Source organism: Prionailurus viverrinus, chromosome C1 (genome assembly GCF_022837055.1).
Source record: "Prionailurus viverrinus isolate Anna chromosome C1, UM_Priviv_1.0, whole genome shotgun sequence".
Taxonomy (NCBI): domain Eukaryota; kingdom Metazoa; phylum Chordata; class Mammalia; order Carnivora; family Felidae; genus Prionailurus; species Prionailurus viverrinus.
The window spans coordinates 50137463-50162961 of NC_062568.1; the positions used below are offsets into that span (position 1 = coordinate 50137463).

The 25499-nt window shown below is 39.4% G+C and overlaps 1 protein-coding gene across 1 annotated transcript in view; it reads left to right on the plus strand.

Annotated features, from left to right (window-relative positions):
* The first annotated feature begins 1722 nt into the window (after nt 1-1722).
* The window catches only part of TTN (titin), a 274200-nt gene continuing 250423 nt past the window's right edge, over nt 1723-25499 (plus strand). The window contains 19 exon segments of the mRNA XM_047870979.1: nt 1723-1813; nt 4008-4211; nt 5665-5952; nt 6425-6510; nt 6606-6850; nt 11356-11683; nt 12254-12406; nt 13079-13219; nt 14272-14403; nt 15785-15922; nt 16541-16678; nt 17168-17305; nt 20625-20918; nt 21023-21145; nt 22595-22876; nt 23133-23198; nt 23901-24159; nt 24376-24439; nt 24536-24751. Coding sequence (XP_047726935.1) covers nt 1723-1813; nt 4008-4211; nt 5665-5952; nt 6425-6510; nt 6606-6850; nt 11356-11683; nt 12254-12406; nt 13079-13219; nt 14272-14403; nt 15785-15922; nt 16541-16678; nt 17168-17305; nt 20625-20918; nt 21023-21145; nt 22595-22876; nt 23133-23198; nt 23901-24159; nt 24376-24439; nt 24536-24751 — 3386 coding nt within the window.

Consider the following 25499-nt stretch of genomic DNA (forward strand, 5'->3'; position numbering starts at 1 on the left):
GACAAAACACTTGCCTGCTGTCAGTCAACACTGGAGAGTTTATTTTGGGATCATGACATTTTAGATGCATACCTTCAGCCCCAATTACACAAAGGCCTTTCAAGAGCAAGTGCTAAAACAACAAAAGTTACCTATCCAATAGGAATAAAAGGCCAATTTAGATAAGATAATTGTAATATATTTAGAAATTTGGGGGGAAAGCTATATCATAGTTTTAGAAAAGACTCAGGATCTCATTATGCATTTTAATTTAGTTCGTAAGCAAGTTATATGATATGAGCTAAATGTTGGTGTTGAGGGTAAGAAATAGTATTTTAAAGACTTAATATCTAAATACATTTTGACTTCCCATCTTCCTGGATTTAGATTACTAATTATAAATGCCTGTAAATACATTGGTATATAATACATAAATGGTGTCAAAGAATACAGCTATTTTTAGAAGATGCACTAGGTTGTAAACAGAGGACGTTAGACACAAAAATTATTTGTCCTCAATGTAATATGCCATATGGAGTTCTTGGCAAAAGATTCACAAAAACTTTGGGATATTATTTGAATTTTCCAAGTGTAAATTTTATTGGCTCAGAATTCTGGTTTCATTTTCTTTTAACTAAAGAATAAAAAGTTACAGTAAGGTACAGAATTTTCTAGAAAAATTATTTTTCCATCAAGTTGTAGTGAACAGGGAATTTTGTGAAAATCGGGAATGAAGTAACTGACAATTGAATATAAGGTATTTACGCATCAGAAAATTCTTCACAATCTCTCTGGAACTGATGGACAAAATACTTTCTCCCACTAAAAAAGGACCTAGTTGCAAATTTCATATTTATTTCTTTGGTTTTGAATATTCGTGTTAAGAAAGCATGGGGCTTTTAACTTCGTTTACACTTCACATCAGCATTCCATTTTTCAGGTTTGTACCTTGTTCCTTATTAAGTACTCAAGTCAGTATTTTTCTTTCAGATCTGTATAAAAGTTGGCCTGCTCACATGAGTTTAAATGTTCCTATGCAGTTCAGCAGTAGCAACATTTATTGAGCAGTTACAATGTGAAGAAATATTAGAAATAGACTGCACTATATGCTGTCTGTGAAAGGTTTGCATAGTTAACAAGACTTTCCAGAACTTTCCAAGTAAGGAAAGAATTGCAAAGTTCAAATTTTTAGTGTTGGTGACTATTTTAAGTAGCCACCAAGATTTCCTGAAGTAATACTGCCTGAAACTATGTCAACTTTATAAATGGAGATATAGTGAGTAAAAGATACTGGGAGGAAGGAATTTTTTTTTAATTATTGTCTCTCAACCATTTAACTGATGCAAAGATTCATCCTATTCTTTCCACACATCTTTTATTGTTCTTCTCTACCCCCACAAATTCCAACTTTCCCTCTTTCTCACACCTTGGTGTCCCACGTTTGGTAAGACTGAATTTCCCTCTTTGACCACTAGAGGACACTCCTTGCTCTGCTCTCCTGAATTTTTTTCCATTTCTCTTTAGACTTCTTACTCTGTTAGCTTCAGGTCAATTCAGACAGGGGCCCATGTTCAAATTCAAGCCACAAAGGAGAAGGCCTACCCATCACTCTAGGCCCACAGACGACCTAACGAGCAATCTCTTTGAAAATGTGTGTCTCTGCCATTACAAAGTAGCTCCAGAGTGGCCCTTAGCTGTGACATTCTAACTTATTTTCTGTTCCTTTTCAGAGTGCCTAAAAAGATGACCACTCAAGCACCGACGTTTAAGCAGCCGTTACAAAGCGTTGTGGTACTGGAGGGTAGTACCGCAACCTTTGAGGCTCACATTAGTGGTAAGCTCACGCCTTCACACTTTCCTTTTGTCCATCTTCTCCCCAGTACCTTAACTTGGCTGTATGACCTGACACCAAGTTTAAGCCATGTTTCCACTTTGTAAAATTGGTCCAACTGTATGGAGGGCCATTATAAGGGTATACCGTTCACAGAGTACTGACAAAATCTGACAATATAATGGCTTAAAAATGTTTTATTCATATTTATAATTCCACAGAGCAAAATAATTAGCATTGGATTAAAATTGCTGTCAGAATCCAGCAGCTAAGTACAACCAAATTTGGTCATTCTATATTTGGGTTCAGCTGCAGAGCCAGACTGAAAGCCAAGAACTGAAGCCCAGTAGGGGGCCAGCCATGGAGATGTGGGGCAAGTAGCCTGGGGCTGACTGCTCTGTGCCAGACAATGGGAAATAACAATACATTGGACTTTATAAGAAGCAGAAAACTTTCAGTGTTGCACTAACTCCTAATTATTTTATTCTTGTATATTCAATCTTTATTAAGTGATTCTAGTGAATTAAAAGGTTTTCCAATCTTTTGGAAATGACAACAAAAAATAGTATATGCCACCTGGTCTATATATTAAAGAGAAATAAACATTGACTTTAGAATTTTATTTAAAAGAAAGTTCTTCTGTTTTTTCCCCCCTTTTTCTTCTTCATAACTCATATTAGAGGTCGTTCCAAAAAATGCATGATTTCTGGGACTTACTGTCTTCTGAAAAAAAATGAGGGTAATCTACAAACTACATTGTAAATAATTTCAAAATTATTTAATCAATATTGTCTGCAGTATTGTAACTGGTCCTATCAAATTATATGGATTGATTAAAAATCAAGCTTGATGCACCTCCATGGTGCACTATCCCTCTTTTTATACTTTTTTGCTTATAATAAAGATATAAAATAAGATTTCCTTTTCCTTTCTTTTTCCTTTCATTTTTTCTATTTTATGTAGCAATCTTCTTCCTAACTGGATAAGACCTTTACACTGCACAAATATCCTATAGTCATTCTTCATTTTCCATTGTGTATGCATATAGAGACCAACTCCAACTCCATTCTTCTCATCACGCATGATAAACTCTGACTTTACAATAATACATTTATTTATCTTGTAACACTCAGTAACTTTTGAACTGAGCTGAACACAATTGGCTTCAGTGGGAATTTTGCCTGTTTATGAAGTTAGTGGGATCTTGCTTCCCCATAGCCTCTTATTCCTTCACACTCCGTGCTAATAAATTCTCAGGAAAACAGCACTGAAGATACTTGATATTCATGAATTAGGCAAATAAACTATTCCCTTGGTCATGGTGGGAGATGGGTTCACGTAAGGACAATGAAACAAATGTTCTCTTGATTTTCTCCACCTCACAGTTTAATATAAAATAAAATAAACCATGCTCTGAATTTGCCTCATGCCTTCTGAATGTACAGAATGTTACTATCCTTAAAATATCAAACCACGTACACGTGGTTCTTAGCTCCACAATTTGTGACAATTGAAGAGAATTTGCCTTCTCTACCTGCAACTCCAAGTATACATGTTGTTCTGTAAGACTAGTTTTGGCTTTGTGTCATTTATATGAGAACCCGCCTCTCTCTGCACTTTGGCGTTTTTTGCTGATTACACATTTGAAAGGCAGGAGAGTTCGAGGAGACAGTGTCCCTGCAACCACAGAGGGCGGACACGGACGGGCTTGACCTCTCATGCTTGCTAGGCAGTGCTTTCGGACCCTTTGCTGCTTTTGCTCTTTGTTTTTGAAGAGGACAACAGTCACTTTTTATTTCAAAGTTTCCTTGGCTCTGCACTTCTATAAATTCCTTTCATGATTTTAATGCCATCCATTAAATTGCATCAGGGAGAACCTGGGACAGGGGGGCAGGAGCTGGAGATTCTAATGGTCCATGTGCCACTGCTGGCCGAGGGACCTTGGAAAAATCACTGAGCCTCTTTTGGTCTCAGTCTCCTTCCCTATTAAATGAAGGTATTGACCTCTACATGAACCCACAGACCTCCTCGTTGTCTGCAAGTTGACCCTTTCATCGTGTGGCTGTCAGGTTTTCCTCATCATTAAATGGCCTTACACTCTGGGGAGCTCATACCATTAGGACAACACAGCAGCACAGAGCAGAGGACATTGCAGAGCCCCATTCCAACATAAAGATGAATTGTATTTGTGCTCCAGGTTTCCCAGTTCCTGAGGTGAGCTGGTTTAGGGATGGCCAGGCAATTTCCACTTCCACTCTGCCCGGCGTGCAGATCTCCTTTAGCGATGGCCGCGCTAGACTGACGATCCCCGCCGTGACTAAAGCCAACAGTGGAAGATACTCCCTGAGAGCCACCAATGGATCTGGACAAGCGACTAGTACTGCTGAGCTTCTCGTGACAGGTAGGCTGGAGGGGACGCATCTGTCCTCTGCTCTGCCCCCAGGGCCTCTCCAGCACACGGGAAAGGAGGTCCAGGAAGAGCTACTGAGGGACAAGTAGATGTGGCTAAAATCTAGAGAGGGGCCCAGGAGGCTCAATTGATAGCAAAGTTGTTTGCCATGTAAAATTCAATTTTCCTCTCAAAAGACAGCACAAAAGTGGCTGAGAACATTTCCTCTATACACATGTTAAACACTCAAGAATATATTAAGGAAATATTAAAAACCATGTTTCTGAGCAAGTGGAAAAGCTTAAAGCCTTGTTTATAAGCCTACTAAGGAAACAGGTACATCACCAAGAATTTACGCTTTAACAAGCTCCTAGATGATACTGAAGCAAGTCTTCACAGACCACCCATTTAAGAAAACTGCTCTCGACTATAAAGTTCAATAATGCTTCACTTACTTTCCATTTCTAATAATAGTACACGGTAGACATTACACAGAAAAAGGCAAATGCATGACGCAGTTACCTCGGAAAAGTTACTACTATTCTTCACGGCCTCTGTCATTTTCCTTCATCCTTTACTTCCTGGTAAGACATTAATACATGAAACATCGCCTTACTTTACACGCTAGAAACAGTACCTGCATAACCAGCTACGGAACGTTATATATGATTATCCAATAAACTATACTGCCGGCATGTTCAAGTATAGGACTGTTACTGATCTAAACACAAGGTGTATCAAGAACATCGCGTGTGAACTTTAACATTTATCCGGAAAATTCAGAAATGGAAAATTCACAGGGTGACAGGTTGTTTATTACTCAAATACATGTCAAAATTAATCCCATTCTCTCTTCACATTCCTAAAAATTTCTTTCTGTGTAATTAACCAAATAATCCCCTTTCTGTAGCCTAACTAACATTGAATCATGTCACTATTTACATTAACATTTAAATGCAAGTAAATATTTGGGTTATTTGAATACTAATCAATTTGGAGATAATTTAGGATTTTTAACATTAAATTAAAATTTAATGATTCTGTAAGTCACAGGTACACTTATCACAGCCATTGGGATTCATTTTAATGCAACTTACTGAAATATACAGAAATTATTTTAACATGTTAATATAGTGCTAGATGTGAGGTTGAGAAGATGTGTCCAAAATATTCTCTAAAAATGTTATAATGACATCTAGGCTTTTTAAAAAAAAAAAATTGTGGTGGTCTAGAACTGCCAAACTAAACAAAGCGAATACAATAAAATATGGTTGTGGGATTGCCTTCTGCCATCTTCTGGCTCCTTTTTCGCTGTCATATGCATGAGCTGGGCTCAAGGACAGTCAAGGTTCTCTGGTTCAGAGAGTCATCGCCTCATTTTGGAAACGGAGCTGTGATCGTTTAAAAATAACCTATTGGGAGCACCCTGGCTTGCAGTGCTGATTTTCCTCCCTTCCCCCTGCAGCAGAGACAGCACCACCCAACTTTGTTCAACGACTGCAGAGCATGACCGTGAGACAAGGAAGCCAAGTGCGACTCCAAGTGAGAGTGACCGGAATCCCTACACCTGTGGTGAAGTTCTACCGGGACGGAGCCGAAATCCAGAGCTCCCTTGATTTTCAAATTTCACAAGAAGGCGACCTCTACAGCTTACTGATTGCAGAAGCATACCCCGAAGACTCCGGGACCTATTCAGTAAATGCCACCAATAGCGTTGGAAGAGCTACTTCCACTGCCGAATTACTGGTTCAAGGTGCGTGCTGGAGACTGAGTAACAGGGAGGAGAGAGTGCTGATCTAGGAGGAAGTGGAGCCAGAGGCCGTCCTGACTCCCCTCGAAGGCTTTGGGGATCCTGAGAGCAGAAAATCAGGCTTTTCAACACGGGTGAAAAGTCTCTGAGATTCCAAGCAGGAGCTCATAATCATTGAAGCAATCTCTGTTTACTAAGCCCATTAGAAGCTAGAAAGTCTCTCAGCTGAGTCATCTGTGTTTTCAAATTGTTGACCAATAATGGATGTGAAAAAATACGGTTCTAAGTAAATTCTTACCTATTAATGAACATATTGCATTTTAAAACCTGATGTATATTAACGCAAAATCCAAAACCTTATTCATTTTTCTCCATCAAGATACCTAGAAAATGTTACTGACTTCATAGACAGAATTAACATAATCTCTTTAGAAATGGGTTGCCCTGCTAAACACCTGTCTTTCCCTTCTGACAGGTGAAGAAGTAGTACCCGCTAAAAAGACAAAGACAATTGTTTCGACTGCTCAGATTTCAGAAACAAGACAGACCCGAATTGAAAAGGTACTTTTCTATACTATCGGTTTTCAAACCGATTTCAGATTGTGGCTTCACCAACTATTCCTCCTCAATGCGGGCTTTGTTTTCTTCTTTTACAGAAGATTGAAGCCCACTTTGATGCCAGATCAATTGCAACAGTTGAGATGGTCATAGATGGTGCCGCTGGGCAACAGCTGCCACATAAAACACCTCCCAGGATCCCTCCTAAGCCAAAGTCAAGGTCTCCCACACCACCCTCCATTGCTGCCAAAGCACAGCTGGCTCGACAGCAGTCCCCATCGCCCATCAGACACTCTCCTTCCCCGGTCAGACATGTGCGGGCACCAACCCCGTCTCCTGTCAGGTAAAGCCTTTCAAAGGAGAGCAAGTCACTATGCATTTTTGAATTAGGTTTCATCCAGCAAGAAGAGAAATAGAAGGAAGCAATAAAAAACGTAGCACGTGATAAAGGAGGTAAGCCGAAAGGAGCTGAATACGATTTTCACAAATCCTCACTGTCCACAGGTAAATTAGAAGACTTTATAAACCCCATTTCTGAATTCCTATTTGTATTCCATTTAACAAATATCTGCATTAGGGGCCAAGAGAAAGCAGCAAAATAAAAAGAGCACAGAATTTAGGGTTGGAAGCCCGATGTTCAATCAACCTGACATAGTCACTACTATATATTGACCGCTTTCTCTCAATCAGACATTTGGTTGGCATTCTATACATATTATCTCATTAAATAGTCGTAGCAACTTCTACAAATTATCATTCCTAATTTTATAGTTAGGCAAGTTGAGTGGAGCCAAAGAAATTAAATAATTTGCTTAAGGTCTTAGTCATACCATTTATAAATTAAAGAAAATCACTACAAGAAAGATCTCAAGGTGTGTTGTGAAGATCCAGTGAGATAATTAAAGGTTCCTTGTAAATAGAAAATAATTATACAAATGTTCTTATGCTCTGGTAATAAGTAAAGTCTTCTAAATATTGTGCATATGTTTATGTCATTTTATGTGGAAAATAAAATGGGTTCCTATGCTTAGTTAATATGGAGGTATTTTAGAAAGTGAGCATGTATCATCGGGGCTCAGAAATTATATAATCAAGTGTAAATTATCCATAACAAATTTGAAACTTTGGAACTTGGCTTAACCTGCTGAAGTTTTTAATATGATGATCAGAAAAATGTACACAGTTTGGAGTGAATTAGAAGAGTGTTCTTAGCCAATTTATATGATTTAAATTTTTTTTTCATATTTATTTATTTATTTTGAGAGAGAGCATGAGCAGGGGAGGGGCAGAGAGACAGAGAGAGAGAGAGAGAGAGAGAGAGAGAGAGAGAATCCCAAGCAGGCTCCATGCTGTCAGCACAGAGCTCGAACTCACCAACCGTGAGATCATGACCTGAGCCAAAACTGAGTCGGGCACTTAACCAACTGAGCCACCTAGACACCCCTATGACTTTTTTTAATGTAGAGAAAACTCCCCTGCCAAGAAAAATTTTTAAAGGAAAATAGCCAGATAGCTGACCTAAAAATTTTCAAACTTATTTGAGTTACTGAAATCAAAACAGTATGGTATTGGTAGGTGAATAGAAAACATATTAGGGAAGCAAAACAAAAGATCTAGAAATAGATTCAAGTATCTGGAAATTCCAGTTTTAATCAAACTGACTTTTCAGGTCAGTGGGGGAAAGGGTATTTTACTTGATAAAGAGTGCTGGCCTGGGGCGCCTGGGTGGCGCAGTCGGTTAAGCGTCCGACTTCAGCTCAGGTCATGATCTCTCGGTCCGTGAGTTCGAGCCCCACGTCGGGCTCTGGGCTGATGGATCAGAGCCTGGAGCCTGCTTCGGATTCTGTGTCTCCCTCTCTCTCTGCCCCTCCCCCGTTCATGCTCTGTCTCTCTCTGTCCCAAAAATAAATAAACGTTGAAAAAAAAAAATTAAAAAAAAAAAAGAGTGCTGGCCTGATTAGCCAACCATTTGGAAGAAAACAAATATTAATCTCTACCTCAAACCATGTACAAAATAAATCTCAGCCTGACTAAAAAGCTAAATTAAAAAACAAAAACTAAAAAAAATGAGAGAATTTGGGGAAACATTTGTAGGGGAGAGCTTTTAAAAATAGATTTAGAGATTCAATTACACAAAAATAAAAATGTATGTATGGCAAAAGTAAGGTCATTGCTAAGCCAAGCAGTGCATTTGCGAAAATATTTTAGAAGTGCCTCTTCCTCAAGATATTTCATTGCCTCTGCCAAAAAAGTATTGTATCAAATATACTATAGCTACAATATGAATGGTACAAGCCAGAAACAGTGCATAACTTAAACAACTATATATGTTGATGCTCGATAAGACCCCATATAGAAGAAAAATGCAAGCAGTAGATCTAGGGGGGGCATGTTTGCAATACTTACGACAAATGACTAAGTACCAAATGCATTAAAAAGCTTCCACAAATTATTTTTTTAAGTTTATTTATTTTGAGAGAAAGTGTGAGTGGGGGAGGGGCAGAGAAAGAGGGAGAGAATCCCCAGCAGGCTCCACACTGACAGTGCGGACTCGACGCGGGGCTGGAACCCATGAATGGTGAGGTCATGACCTCAGCCAAAGTTGGATACTTAACTGACTGAGCCACCCAGGCACTGTCCCCACAAATTAATTTTTAAAGGAAATAAATAAGCAACACAAATGAGAAAAAATGAACAGAAGACAAGCATTTCACACAGGAGACAATGTACATGTCCAACAAATATATGAAAAATGCTAGATATTTTCCAAATTTTATTATATTGGCCACTTTGAAAATTAATGGTTCTGACAAACACTAATATGAAGCCTTGAACAAAAAGCTGAGTTTTAAAAACATGTCTGGCTATCAAATAAATAAAGTGTTCTGTCTCAGGCTAGCTCTGAGTTTGCACACCATGAAATCACAAGACAGGCCAAATGTGAATATCTGGGGGAGATAACAACCTCACTATATTTTTAATCCAAGCCTAAGGGTCATTGAAAATTACAGAGCTTTCCTGATTCCATGGAGCGTTTTGACTGTCTTAGCAGTTCTGGCAGTTCATTAATAACAATCCCCATTACTTGGTCCCTGAAATTTGCTTTCAAATAAGAAATAAAAATAGCAATTTGTGGAGCAAATAATGGTTATCCAAGATAGACTCCTTCCTAAAATGCCTAATGGTTTAATCTTGATTTTTGTCGTAGAGTAAGGCAAACATATTTTGTTGAATAAGGTACACGTATCTAGCTGTGACCAGGTGATGACTTTTTATTGTAAGAGCAAAAATAAGCACTTTCCTATAATGACACAAATTACATTGATTTTCCACAGTTATGGGCTTACCTGCAGCCTGCTGCTAATCACTCAAGTCTTACTAATCATGTCTTTAACTCTTTTTGAAATAAGCCCACTTTATGGTGAACAGCAAGAGTAAGGCACAGGTTGAAACTTGGAAGTACAGGTCACTTTGCTTTTCATCAGTTGGTGTAGACCCTACATTATTCTAAACTGGTCTTTGTTATATTTCTAAGGCAGTCACTTTTAAAATAGGGACATGTCCCCCTGGGTTTCCCTTTAGTTGATTACAACTTCATTTATAAAATGTAAGTTGATTTTCACCAAGAAAAACCCTTCTTCAAGAAAATGACTAAACATTTCCTCATGAAACTGTTTAATATTTTAGTGTACTATTAAGTTACTCTGTAATTTAGAGCAGATATCAGCTGTATCTTCAACCTTAATTAGAATAGTCATTTCATTTAATGCCAGAGAGCGTTTATAAACATTTTTCTATGGGTAGTAGTTATAATTCAATGATAAGGCAATGCTGCCACCTAGAGGGAAAAATTAAGAATTGATCAAGGATTAAATTATGAAAACTATCTTAAAATAATTGGTCAACCCCTAGAATTACTGCTGAAGACCAGGGACTGTCTTTTTTGGCCGTAAATGCGAGGATTTACACCTAGATTCTTCAAATGATGCTATTACACTTTGGATATACACAAAAAAAAAAGCAATGAAAACTATTTTGGAAGCACTTTATCAATTTAATAATAATAATAATAATAATAATAATAATAACGCTGTGGGATCCTTGGATTTCAAAACAGCCAGTTACCACAGTAGCTACATGGATGTTAAAAGAAGTCCAGAGTCCGACAAAATGAGCCTGAAGGTAAACAGAGAAAATTAAGAAGAGCCGTTCACAACACGTTTTGACCAGAATGGCAGTTTTCAAAGTGCATTGCACAGCCTACACCCTAAAAAGCTCTGTAAAGCCGAGTACCAAGAATGCTTCCTCCTGGCCTGGAGCTTCACAGAGTCTGTGGGCATGTGAAAGCCATGAGAAATCAGCAGGACAGGAAAAAAGGTGCAACGTATTTAGCCTAGAATTAATTGCACAAGCATTTTGATTACAGACACCTTTCTTTGTTCAACACCTGTCTGACATGCCCTCACTCACCAGAATTCAGAGTGCAAAGAAATTGAGAGCTATGATTACCATATTCACCATGTCCTTTCTTTGGCTGTCTTTCAAGATCTCCTGCTGCCGTGACTTTTTTTAAATGGTGAGAAGGTGGGGCAGGGCACAGAATTCTTTAGCTTAGAATTCAGTCTGATTCTCTTACGGAGTTACAGAAGATAAGATTAAGGCTTACTGAGATTTAAAACACATTACTTTCAATCAAGTACATTGTTAGCCTCTGAATCGGTTATTGAGGCACAGGTTTTTAAACTCTGCCTTAAACACTTCCAGATTTTCCTTCCATTATTCAAATCTGATGACCCCAGGAGGAGTTCTCCGTCTTGGCATTCTTGACCTCTGCCCTTGGGTTTTCAGGTCCGTGTCTCCGGCCGGGAGGATCTCCACGTCTCCCATCCGATCTGTTAAGTCTCCATTACTCATGCGGAAGACTCCAACACCCAGCATGGCCACAGGCCCCGAAGTGCCTCCCCCTTGGAAGCAAGAGGGCTATGTGGCTTCGTCCGAGGCTGAGATGAGAGAAACCACGGTGACAAGCGCCACCCAGATCAGAACAGAAGAGAGATGGGAAGGGAGATACGGGATCCAGGAGCAAGTGACCATCAGCGGAGGAGCGGGAGCTGCTGCCGGCGTGTCGGCCACTGCTGCGTTGGCGGCCGGGGCTGTGGCTACTGGTGCTGCAGAGGTACTGTCAGAGCTGTCCTGTTTCCTTTCACGGCTGCTTTCTCCAGCCACAACCTTGCCACGAAGCCCCGTCTCTGGAGGTTGGAGGGGAAATGCATATGCATGTGGGAACATAACAGAAACTGAAGACCAAATCTGGCTCGTGCTTTGTGAAATCATTTTTTTTTTCAACGTTTATTTATTTTTGGGACAGAGAGAGCATGAACGGGGGAGGGGCAGAGAGAGAGGGACACACAGAATCGGAAACAGGCTCCAGGCTCTGAGCCATCAGCCCAGAGCCTGACGCGGGGCTTGAACTCCCGGACCGCGAGATCGTGACCTGGCTGAAGTCGGACGCTTAACCGACTGCGCCACCCAGGCGCCCCGTGAAATCATTTTTAATGGGGATGAAGGCTCTAATCTGTCAGGTTTTTATAAAATACGGGGTTTAACGGTACATGCCCTATGTCTCTTGGCAATGACAAATGCTTGTCCCGTGAATGCTTTACTAGAGCAGCTCATTTCCATTGCACTCTTGTATTTGCTGCTGGGTGTGTCATTTTAAAAAGGGACTTGGTCATTTCCAATCCAGGTGAAACAAGAAACTGACAAAAGTGCAGCTGTTGCGACCGTCGTTGCTGCTGTTGATATGGCCAGAGTGAGAGAACCAGTCATCAGCGCTGTAGAGCAGACTGCTCAGAGGACAACCACGACTGCCACGCACATCCAACCTGCTCAAGAACAGGTATGCATGTGGCCAGCCAGAACGAGCTTTGCATGCAGCGATCCCATGGCAAACCAGTGCTCCAGTCATTTTGAGGACAGCCCTGAGCCCAATGTGGCCCGGGTTTCTAGGACACTCTGAGCAACGGATGGCCTGAGATACCCAGGGTGTTCAAGAGAGAAGTTACCTGACGTACCTGGTCCGTGTCCGGCAGGAAAACACAGAGGAGTTAGCCATCAGAGAGTTAGTACAGGAGGCCAGAGAAGGAATTCAAAGTATCAAAGTGGTCCTGGGTCAAGACAGGCAAAGCGTGGCCCAAAAAGTCAGCCGAACAAAGAGGTGTGCGCATTCATTTCTTTAGTTCTAGACCCGTCAATCCAGAGTTCAGTTGCAGAGCCAGGCACAGAAACCACTATTGCAGGGCAAACGTTACCTTTCTCTAAGCCTCCCCAAGAGACCTTTGCTTTTACTTACCTCAAATGTGACATGTGATTCATGGCTGAAAAGTGTTATAAATCGAGGATAATTTCCCACCTCCTATTTGAATAGATTTTTTTATGTAGTTTAAAATCACTCTAGCTTTCCTCCTTATCCTCTCTTGTGTGACGTTTATGTCTTTATCCTGATTTATTATTGTAAGCTTTTATATAAGGTGCATGAAACTATTTCCTTCCTTTCTCTTCTGAAACTCAGATTAAAAAGGAGGCAGAGAAGAAGACTGCTGTAACTAAGGTAGTAGTGGCTGCCGATAAAGCCAAGGAGCAAGAATTAAAATCAAGAACCAGAGAAGTAATTACGACAAAACAAGAGCAGGTGCACGTAACTCACGAACAGGTGAAAATACATTTTTTTTAAAAAAACAATTGGTAAGGCTTTCGGCCAGTGGAGCCAGCTGGGTGGTTTGAGAAGATGACTTTCTTTTTTTTTTTTCCTTTAAAGCTTATTTATTCATTTATTTTGAGAAAGAGAGAGACAGCATGAGTAGGGAGGGGCAGAGAGAGAGAGAGAGAGAGAGAGAGAGAGAGAGAAAGAAAGAACCCCAAGCAGGTTCCACATTGTCAGCACAGAGCCCTATGCAGGGCTGGAACTCACAAACTGTGAGCTCATGACCCAAGCTGAAATCAAGAGTCAGACACTTAATCAGCTGAGCCACCTGGGCACCTTGTGAAGATGAACTTTCATGTCTCCTTTAAACCCTGAGATCCTGAACGTCAGGGATAATGTCTAAGAATGGCAAAGAGGCAAAAGGGGAAAACTGCTTCCCCGCTCCCACACACAGACCTTAGGCATCCAGATCCAAACAGCCTCCTTTGGAAGGTTAAGGATTTGGAAAACATCTTGCCCGAGATATGTGTAAAACTTTCTCCCTGTAATGTCTCAGTTTTAGAAAAGTAAGTCTTGATATATTCCAAACCATCATAATTAAGAAAGTTTTCAAAGCAAAAATAACATATGAATGCAGATTATAAATTGTCCATACTTGATTTCTCATATATAAAATAAAAGGGTCGGACAAATTCTAAGGCCTTTCATTCTAATATCCTATTCTTTAAGATCAACCTTTAGATGACAGAAGTGGCATAGAATAGTATTGCCATATATCCATTAGTAAAAATTGAAAGTCTTTTCAAAGAAGACAATTCTCCAATTCAGATAATGGTGTTGAAGTCAACCTTTTTTCCCCTGAGCAGCATAAATTATGGTTGAGGCAGAGAAGGAGTGTGGTCCTATTAAGGCAAATGAGATAATTTATTTAGTGATCGGTCCAGAAAAAGAAGATTTTACTCCTTTCTTCAAATTTCTATTTTGTTCTATTTAATAAACATTATGTCACTTCCATTCAAGATCAGGAGACAATAAGTGTTTGTTCTGATCATTGATTTCAGATAAGAAAAGAAACTGAAAAAGCATTTGTACCGAAAGTAGTAATTTCTACAACCAAAGCCAAAGAACAAGAAACTAGAGTAACTGGACAAATTACTACAAAGCAAGAACAAAAACAAGTAACTCAAGAAACAGTAAGTCCAGTTTTGTCATTACATTGTAATTCATGGACAAATAATGCATTCTAGCCAGCTGCCTGTGCCCTATGACCAGAAACTCTAAATGGAGGAGTCCTGTGTGTGTATTTCTTTTGTTGTTTCTCTGTCTAGTACAGAAACTCTTTCATGATGGAAATTCTGTTTTCATTGCAGTTTTTCACTCAATTGATCCATTTTGGGGAGATTGTCTATTAGAACAGTTTGGGGGTACATCTATGACATTTCTAGGGCATAACTATTTACTTATTTGAAATGTTTATTTTTTGAGAGAGAGAGAGAGACAGTTCAAATGGGGAGGGACAGAGAGAGAAGGGGACAGAGGATCTAAAGCAGGCTCCGTGCTGACAGCAGCAAACCTGATGCGGATGCGGGGCTCAAATTCACAAACCATGAGATCATGACTTGAGCCAAAGTCTGATGCTTAACCAACCAAGTCACCCAGGCATCCCTCTGGCGCATATTTAAGCGTAAGATAGATATCACCCCAATCAAGTTACCCCCAGTACAGTTTTTTAATGCATAGCCTGAGCCCTCAGTCGCTTAGCTTGTAAGACATGTTGTGTACACACACACACACCAGCCACGAACACTCCCTTGTAAATATCAAGGGAGAGTGAGGAAATGTTGGACATCAGGGTTGACTGGTACTTCTTCAAGAAAATGCTTTAAAGCGTTTGCTGCTTTTGTGCCATACAGCCACGTGAGAACAGCCTGTGTCACTAAAGTCCACTTTTCTCCCACATGTGACATCAAACCTTAACGTGTCAGGAAAGAAGCATCTATTTTCAATTCTTTCATGTTCAGGAGGGTGCCTGCACTCACCTATCTTGATCTCAAGTTCTTTGCTGATCCCAGAGCTACTTTTTACAAAGGTCTAGCTGAGAACATTATACACTGTGGAGGCTGGCCAGAGGCTATTGAATGAATTTCCATCCCCTTATAGTGAGTGAGAGACTTTGAATGCCCAAGAACTCTACTTGGCATAATCAAGAGCATAGAAATGCCTGTTGCCATTGCGATGCCACTTACTGGCAAGTTCAGCCTGACCGTAGTTTTCCAGCCATTTGCTTGTGGCCACTCATTGGGTGTCCTAGAGTGTCAACATGTCTCAGAGATGAGAACTTTTCAGTTTCTAGGACAATCTGCTAAGGGGCAGGTGGGCAGAAAAGAAGCCTATAGACTATTTTTCAGGAAAACAAAAGTCTGTGTTTTAAACCATTAAGTGTTGGCCCTTAAAATGGAAATGTGATTCTTTCTCAGCGCTAAACATTTTGTATTCTTCTGATGTTGCAAGGGTATCTTGCCATTTCTTTTGTGCTTGTTGAAACTCAAACCCTTATTTTACTCTGAAAATCAGATAAAACAGAAAGCTGTGACAGCTGCCGCATCCATGGTGGTAGTTGCCACTGCAGAGTCCACAAAACTAGAAACAATCCTGGGAGCTCAAGAAGAAGTTGCCACACAACATGATCAAATGCACATGACTCATGAAAAGGTGATGACTTCCTGCTGGTGTGAAATTCACTCTTCATCACTTCATGTGCAGGCTGCCTCCATTGTCATCATGGGTCTTAATCATCACTTTTTCACCCCCTCTGTTTATAGCTCAAATAGAAAACTCCCTTAGAATCTGTCACAAACCCTTTGCCACCTCTCCAGCTTTCACTGCCACTTTTCATTCCTAACTTTCAAACTTTCTTGGGGTTGTTACTAACATGATATGATATGATAGTTCACTTTAATATCTGCCTATTGCCGTAGATTCCAGTTTTCAAGTCAATTGATAAAATGTAAAAGTATATGTTGCTTTTGACTCTAATGGAATTTCTCGTGGATTATAGTAAGACAAATGTGGGAAAGAGAAATGCATCCTTTATTCTTTTGTTGCTGATCACAAGTTTTTCTTTTAGACTGCACTCATTTTGATATTGTTATGTAATAAAACAGTAAGGAAGATCAAAGTAACTCACATTATGTGTTTAAGCACGATGAAAATGTTCGGGAACAGGAAGACATTTGCTTCCTTTCTCAGTTTTGACTTCAGGTTCTTTTATTAGAGTCTGTATGAAATTTAATGACCATTTTCCCACCTTTCTTTTTATCATATGACCAGATAATGAAAGAAACTAGGAAAACAGTGGTGCCTAAAGTCATAGTTGCCACACCCAAAATCAAAGAACAAGATGTAGTTTCAAGAACTAGAGAAGGAATCACTACCAAAAGAGAGCAAGTTCAAATAACTCAGGAAAAGGTGAATACAGATATTTGAGATGGGAAAAATTTATCTTTAAACTAATTTCTAGTAAACCATTAACTACGATGTTCTATGAATTGGTAGTCTGTATTTTCCTTTCTGAATCCCAGACTAAAAGCAAAATGGTAAATGTGTGACTGCTTACCATTAATTTTATCTGTACATTTGATTTTCATCCATCTGTAACATTGATAACTCATTTTATTCCACCATTATTCTTTGCATGAAAGTTAGCATTTTTAGCCTGATTCTTAAAAAGCAATATATAGAATCAAATGGAGATATTTTTGTGGGTTTTTTTATTTAACATTTCTAAGTTTTGTGACTCCCAGTCCATATATGCAAACATTGTCAAGTAACTTCTTTTGTGTAGCTAACCCCGAATAACTTCATCTTGCATCCCCACTAGGAGGGGGGGAAGGGTTATACCATGTGTGTGTCTAAAGCCCTGTGCAATTGACACTTTGATTTTACTGTAATAATCAGATGAGAAAGGAAGCTGAGAAAACTGCCTTATCTACAATAGCAGTTGCTACTGGTAAAGCCCAAGAACAAGAAACAATACTGAGAACTAGAGAAGGAGTGGCCAGTAGACAAGAACAAATCCAAGTTACTCATGGAAAGGTGACGCTTTCTATTCCAAGTGTGAAGTCCCCTCTTTGATAATACATTAATACCCAATCTCAAGAATTTCTTCTGTATGAGACACTATTAACCGAATTCATTGTTTAGATGATTAAACAATTGGAAACTAAAAAACCAAATTATTATTGTTAATATTACTACATATTCCTATCCCACTGATCTCCTCACTATTATTTTCCATGTTTTTTATTATTAACATCTATAAGTTCTCTGGAAGTTGAGTAAAATTGCATGCAGGCTGATTTTAAGATATCCTGTGAATATTAAATAAAAAAGTAGGAGTAAGTGATGAATCTTACTTACTGTCATGAATATGTGTGGTTTGAGGGGTCGTGAATTCAATATATTACTTCGTAAAGTATGGACTTATTTCAGGAAATCACCCATCAGTTTTTTCAGGTGAAAGGTTATCTTTTTTCTTTCTGTAAATACCAGATGAGAAAATTATAAAGCCCGCCATACTACTGCTAATGCTAACAAGATGCAGTATCAAGTCTAGAGAAGGAATCCTCCAACTAGAATGCACATTAGCCATGAAAAACTTTATTTGTAGCATTTATTTGTAGTTATGAATCTCCATGAATTAACCAACTTCCTATGATTCTGTCATTTACCCCAAATAAGCTATTTACCTAATTTTATTCCTTGTTGTCAATATAGTATTTGGAAATGAGCAACTCAATTTCTTTAGTGTCATGGCTGAGTCCTGTCTATATTTCTCTCAGTGTTGTTTTCTGTCTCTACATTTTTGGGTTTTCTCCTAAGGCATGAGTGAAGGTCAACTTTCCAAACACTTAACCAAGTAGGATATTGACTGGCATATCAGCCTTTCAGAAATCTCATTGGTAACGGAGATTCTAATACGTAACATACTTCATGAGAGATTGTATTTAAATTTTTGTTTGTTCTGAATCACATAAATTTGACTGTCTTATTTTTGTTGTTAAAAATTAGCTAAGAATGGAAGCTGAGAAAATATCTGTACCCAAAGTAGTAGTTACCACTGCAAAATCTACTGAACCAGCCACACTGCCAAGGACTAGAGAAGGATTTGCTATTAAGCAAGAACAAATCCATCTTTTTCATGAGGAGATGAAAACTGATGCTGTGGAGGTGAAAAGCATTGCTTCATCCCATTTTATCACCAGCACCCATAACTTTTCATCCAGCATGAGTCGTTGTGTTCCTAGTGTTTCATTTAATCGCTGAAGTGGTCAATAAACATTAGAGCTGATTAGACCCTGTCCAGTTCCTCCAGTGCAACAGTTAGCATTTCTAGATGTGAAGAGCCAGATTAGGTAACACTCTGCTTTGCCTAAATTAGTTCTCAGTGTTTAACTGGTCTGAATTGTGGTCTCCTACTCCAATTCTTCTTCCTGCTGATCTAGGTTCCAAAAATATGAGAGAGATTAGAGTCCACTAAGAAGTAAAAGTGGTACCAGCGTAGAGGACAAGTAAATTGAACCAAAGTAAACACGCCTGTGGTTGTCTATGAAACAATAGCTGTATATGGACTTGATATGCATTAACTCAGGGAAAAATACATAGAGGCTCCCCCAATTTGAAATATCCTACCCATAATCAAGATTCTTTTTTTTTTTTTGCATAAGTTTTAAATTCAGAACAAGATTTGCATATTTGTACATTTTGGTCGGCAAATGATCATTTCTTTGAGCCTGAGTTTTCTCATTGTTAAAATAAAACTAAAACTCAACCTGATTACCTCATAGACTGGTTGAAAGATTCAAATGAGATATAATATAAACGTCACTTTACAAAGTGATCTATCTTAAATGTGTGTACACACACATATGTAGAATGGCATATCAGACTTCATATACATTGAAGGTGTATATATACTTAAGATACCAGTTTATAGAATTATTACATTTATATTATATCTCATTTGAATCTTTAGTCTACATTAAATGTACATGATAGGTGTTAAATATATTTCTGTTATCTGTCAGAGACAGATAACATTTTGAAGCATCTATAAAATTAAAATCAACTAATGGCCTATGTTTTAAAAAAGAAGGCCAGATGAAGACACACCTAAGCCTCACGTATATTTTACAGCTTCTTCTAAGATGCAATGGTAAAGTGAAAATGGCGTTTGCAATCCTTCAAGGCAGATTAGGGTGTTTGTGGCTTACTGGAAGGAGGCACTGAATGAAGCCCTTGATCGCTAAAGGCCCAATTTCATCTCAGAAAAAAAAAAAACCCTCATTTCTATCTTAAATGATTGAGAGAACAATTTTAACAGATACACAGGTAGCATCCTTGAAGAACATTTCAGCTGTGATCTGGATTCTTTTCACGGCAGCAGAAAAGAAAAATGGACATTAATAAACTATTCCAGCATTACTTTTAAAGAGCAGTGATGGACACAGCGATGTGATTTTTAGGATTTGCTATTTCCAAGCATTGCATAGACTCCTAATTTGTAAGGCATATCAGCTAGTTTTCTTTCTTTAAAAGAGAAACACCTCTGCAGACTGTTTTCATTTATGTTAATCAGATTCATGGAAATGAGAAAACAACATTTCTGGTTTTTTCTGCACTTATCTCCCAGTCATAACCAAAGCAAATTGAACTTTACTGCAAAAGGTGGTTCTCTTGAATCCAAATATGATTAACACTTTCATTTTAATCACAGTCTCTTCACTTGTGTTTTTTAAGAAATTTCCTAATAGATTAAAAATTCTTATCCCTAGGGAATCATAAGAAAATTAATACGCTCCCTATGTTCCATGAGCTTTCATATTATCTCAGATTTGCACGCAATCGTACAACTCTGTAGCAACTGATTTTTCTGGATGGGTCTATGATGGTTTTGAGTGTATTTTTATCATTACTGTCTTTGCAACAACACTAAATGATTGACAGGCTAATAAAAATAATCAATGAAGATAACCATCCCCCAAATTCTGATTTCCCAAGTGCTAATTAACTGCCTCAGACAATATCCTAGAAAAACTCAACATCTCCTTACTATTTTGTATCCATACTGTGTTGTCCCATGTGGTGTCTGTGTGATTTAATGTCTTGTCTAATTAAACAGGTGTATATACAGTGTATCTAACTAGATGTCCATTACATTATAATAATCAATGAAATAAGTTCCTAAATGCATCTGCGAGTTACATTTCTGGAGACATTAACAGCCATATAACACAGGTGCCATCTGCCTACCACACCTTTAGGCATTTGTCTGTTCCTAATGACTATCCTTGGAGAACATGTCCCAGCTTGACTTGGTGTTACTGTGTATTAATTCCGGAAACCTTGTCTCCAGGTGGACGTTGGGAAAAAGGCGGAAGCTGTAGCAACAGTTGTTGCTGCAGTGGACCAGGCCCGTGTCAGAGAGCCCAGGGAGCCTGAGCGTCCTAAAGAATCATACGCTCAGCAGACCACTCTGGAGTATGGCTATAAGGAGCACATTTCTGCCACAAAGGTTGCTGAGCGTCCCCAGCGTCCAGCCTCGGAACCCCACGTTGTCCCTAAAGCAGTCAAGCCTAGAGTGATCCAAGCTCCTTCTGAGACTCATATCACAACTACTGATCAAATGGGAATGCACATTTCATCACAGGTGAGTCTGTACCCCTAGATTTTTACCCTATTTATGGGAAAGCAAGCTTAACTGCTGTGGTCGTCTGGTGGACAGTGGTGTCACTGAGTCTCATTTCAATGCAGATCAAGAAAACTACAGATCTAACAACTGAAAGATTAGTCCATGTGGATAAACGCCCCCGCACAGCAAGCCCTCACTTTACTGTTTCAAAAATTTCTGTTCCTAAGACGGAACACGGATATGAGGTAAGAAGTTAAAGAGCATGCCAAAGAAATGTCTGGCTCAGAGGTGCCATACGTACCTAATGTGCGATGTACAGTGTCTTTGGTGGAGGCCAGTGTGGGCCTCTTGCTGGTGATGTCTGTTTGCGTTCATAAGAAACTCTCAAGCCCCTGGAGTTTGGCTTCTGAAACTTGCCGAGCAGGGTGAGCACACAGTAGCCGAGGTGGTTATCCCATACCTCTGAGAAGACACAAATCTGTACAGGCTTCTCTCGGTTTCACATTTTGTAAAAGATGGCGCATTGTACAGTTTCATTTTCCTTATGCTGTGAAACATTTCACAGTAACTTAGCTGTGAATGTGTATCAATATAAAAATCAGACATTGAGAAATCCTATATTCAATATAACAGTCACTGAGAAATCATATGTCCACATATGCAACATAACAAGATGGAGAGAGGTAGGATTGTGTGGTAGTGGGGGTGGATTGTGGAATCAATTACACAGTCTTGGATTCGTGTCCTAGCTCTGCTCCTATTAGCTCTGTAATCGGGGGCAAGTTAATGCATGCAAAAATGGTAGCAAGTTGACAGCACATAATAACCCTTAATATTAGTCTCTGTTCCTCTTATGCACATCTAAGACGTAGAATGCAAATCTTATGTGCCTTCACAGCATTTTAAAGTCCGTTTAATACCTATATTTGGAATAGCCCCAAATCACTATTGAAATCAGATGACCATAGACAGTGACAGAATAAAAAGAGTGAGATAGCCTTTCAAATATTTTTGTAATGTCTCTGTTTTTACCTTCCACACAGATCTGAAGCTGAAACTTTACAATTTTAAACTATTGTCAAGTAGTTCTTAGGAATTTACCAAATATTTTAATAATTTCCTGATTCTGAATTTCCCACTGTAGTATTTTCAGGATGGTTAAGTGAAAATTCGTCACTGAACTTTAGAAGCTCAATTGTCCCTTTATGATGAGAGAATAAAATAAGGAGCTCTAAATACAACTCTCTAAGAAAAATATTTTCCATTTTTTTACTGTTTATTTTATTTTTGAGAGAGAGACAGAGTATGAGGGGGTGGGGGAGGGGCAGAGAGAGAGAGGGAGACACAGAATCTGAAGCAGGATCCAAGCTCTGAGCTGTCAGCACAGAGCCCAAAATGGGGCTCAAACTCATTAACCGCGAGATCATGACCTGAGCCAAAGTCGGATGCTTAACCAACTGAGCCACCCAGGCGCCCCAAGAAACATATTTCCAAATGTATTTTATAAACTGGCAGGAATGACAATGAGCTTTATAACCAGCTCATCCCTAACTGACTTCCCATTAACTGTAAAAGTGAGAATGAGAGCGTTGAAAGACAGACCATATAGAACATAGACTCCTACCCACCACAGAATGAGAGATAATAGCCACGTACTTCTGAACCATGACACAGATTGTTCCCTTTCCATTTAGGCATCGATAGCCGGTAGTGCTATCGCCACATTACAGAAAGAGTTGTCAGCCACGTCTTCTGCTCAGAAGATCACCAAGTCGGTGAAGGCACCCACTGTGAAGCCTGCCGAGGCGAGAGTGAGAGCAGAACCCACCCCCTCTCCGCAGTTCCCTTTCGCCGACACGCCAGACACTTACAAGAGTCAAGCTGGTGTCGAAGTGAAAAAGGAGGTAGGGGTGAGCATCACTGGTGGCGCAGTCCATGAAGAGCGCTTCAAAGTACTGCATGAGCGTGAAGCCAAGGTCAGTCACTGGATCGCACACTATCTCTTGACCCATTCCTCTTGAGCAGGGTCAGGCACACGGCCAGTTTGTGCTACAGTAGTACTCAGCCAGGCATCCTACCTTTCCTTTACTGTGCTCCAACTTAATTTTATTGAGTCTGGTGTGGGTCAGAGTTCTTTTTCCTCAAATTATTTTTATAATTTTGCATGGGTTAAGAGTTGATGAGATTGCCCCTTATGCCACATTTTTGTAACGTCCTTTGTAAAATTTGTAGGTAACAGAAACAGCAAGAGTACCTGCACCTGTTGAAATCCCTGTTACTCCACCAACTTTGGTCTCGGTGAGTGATGAAATTGATTGTGTTGGACCATACACATATCTGGTCAGATATTTTCATGTATGAAAAGATCAGTTTCTTCAACTGGAAAACGGCATTAGTGAGTTCACAAATGCTAATTTTAAGATGGCACACTATTTGGCAAGAAAAGGGGGAATTCTGTGGGACAACGATCGGTCACGTAGTCTGTAGGCTTATTGAGCTTCTATTGGGTCTAAGGGATTACTGGGAGTGTTATGGAGATATGAAGACTAATCCAGCCCTCTTTGAATTTTTAGCCTTACTATTAAGGAAAATGTACATAAATAGGCAAAATCTAGATGGTGATAAGCACCCCAACAGAGGAAGAATAGAGTACTTCCAGTTGGAGATAGCATGGAAAGCTTGGTGAAGGGGCAGCATTTGCCACTGAGCCTTTACGTCCTGTTGGGATTTAAATATGTGAGAATGACAGAGGGTACGGAGTTGTCCCATTAAATGGTGTTAATATAGTCCTGCCTTATGAACTTGGAAACACCTTACATGTATTTCAAGTTAGGAAATAACTTTTCAGGGGAGTCTCTTTACTAATATTTCTACAGTCTTGACCTTTGAAAACATTTTAGGGCCATTAGAATGTGCAATCCCTGACACTTGTTATAACTTATAGAGATGATTAATGAATATGTACATGTTATCAGTATTTCCTTTTTCTTCTCTCCTCAGGGCTTAAAAAATGTGACTGTTATAGAAGGTGAATCCGTCACCTTGGAGTGCCACATCTCTGGATACCCATCCCCAAAAGTGACATGGTACAGGGAAGACTACCAAATAGAAAGTTCCATCGATTTCCAGATAACCTTCCAGAGTGGAATCGCTCGTCTTATGATCCGAGAAGCCTTTGCGGAAGACAGCGGGCGATTTACTTGCAGCGCTGTGAATGAGGCTGGGACCGTCAGCACATCCTGCTATCTAGCTGTGCAAGGTTTGTGGCCACACTCCCACCACCCGTCTGTACCTGCCATTTTACTGTCAGCCGACACTTCTTTCCACAATACGGTTTCTGCACACCCTATAATGGTGTCCTCTGTGGGAACTGGGGCTAGATTAAGGGGTCACCTTAACTGTCATGCTAGCCAGAGGTCACTAACAAAACAGGCTAAATGCCCGACTTAAATTAGAGACTTCTGTCTTCTTCCAGCATCAGAAGAGTTTGAAAAGGAAACAACCACCGTGGCTGAGAAATTTACCATGGAAGAGAAACGGTAAAAACATTCTTCTGCTTTTGTTCTAGGATGGTTTTGATTTGGTATTGGCAAATTACAGCCCAGACGCTAATTTTAAGGGAATTCTCTTTCCAGCTTGGTAGAGTCAAGAGATGTGGTAATGACTGATACCAGCATCACAGAGGAACAAGCAGCACCCGGAGAACCCGCCGCTCCTTTCTTTATTACAAAACCAGTGGTCCAGAAACTGGTGGAAGGTGGGAGTGTTGTGTTTGAATGTCAGGTTGGCGGCAATCCAAAGCCCCACGTCTACTGGAAAAAATCTGGTGTCCCTCTCACCACGGGATACAGGTATGTTGATGGCTGACTGATAGAGTTCTCTGTGATTTGTATGCTATGTATAAGGAAGACTAGAGAGAGGTGGGATATACCTACCCTACCATCTCCCAAATGTAGGCTCTTTTATTATGGAAAACTTAGGGTATGTTTTCAGCTATTTTTACATTTTTGCACAGTCTCACCGAGGAACAAAGCTGTGTGACAAAAGTGGATGGAAGATAAATTTATTTATACTCTAGTTTGATTCATGTATAGCGCCAGTGAAATAGAGAAAATGTGGATTTTTACACACATACACATGTTCTTCTAGAAAGCGTCTAAGACAGCGTTCAGCAGAAATGCATAATAATTAAGTCACTAAAAGAGAAAAGAACAAGGGTCATGTAATGAAGAAGAAAGTTATACATGAAAATCTGTGCTAATAAATTTGTTATAATTGAATGTAAAATTTAGCTTTGAATTTTCTGCAGCTTGAGACAAATCATCTAAAAATGTACCTCTTATGTCTTAATAAGAAGAAATATAGTATACCAGAGGCTTAAAATTGAAATATTTAAAGGAATGTATTGTTTTGATCATTCATTTGATCTTCACATGAAACAAGGAGCAAAATACTGAACAAAGAGAAATACCCAAGTGTTTAAATGACCTCATTGTTTGCTCACATAAACACTGAAGCCCTTTCCATGTGGTTGATTCTAGTGGTATTATATTCTATCGTTTATTTCAAAGAATATATGAGCCTTATTCAAAATGAAAA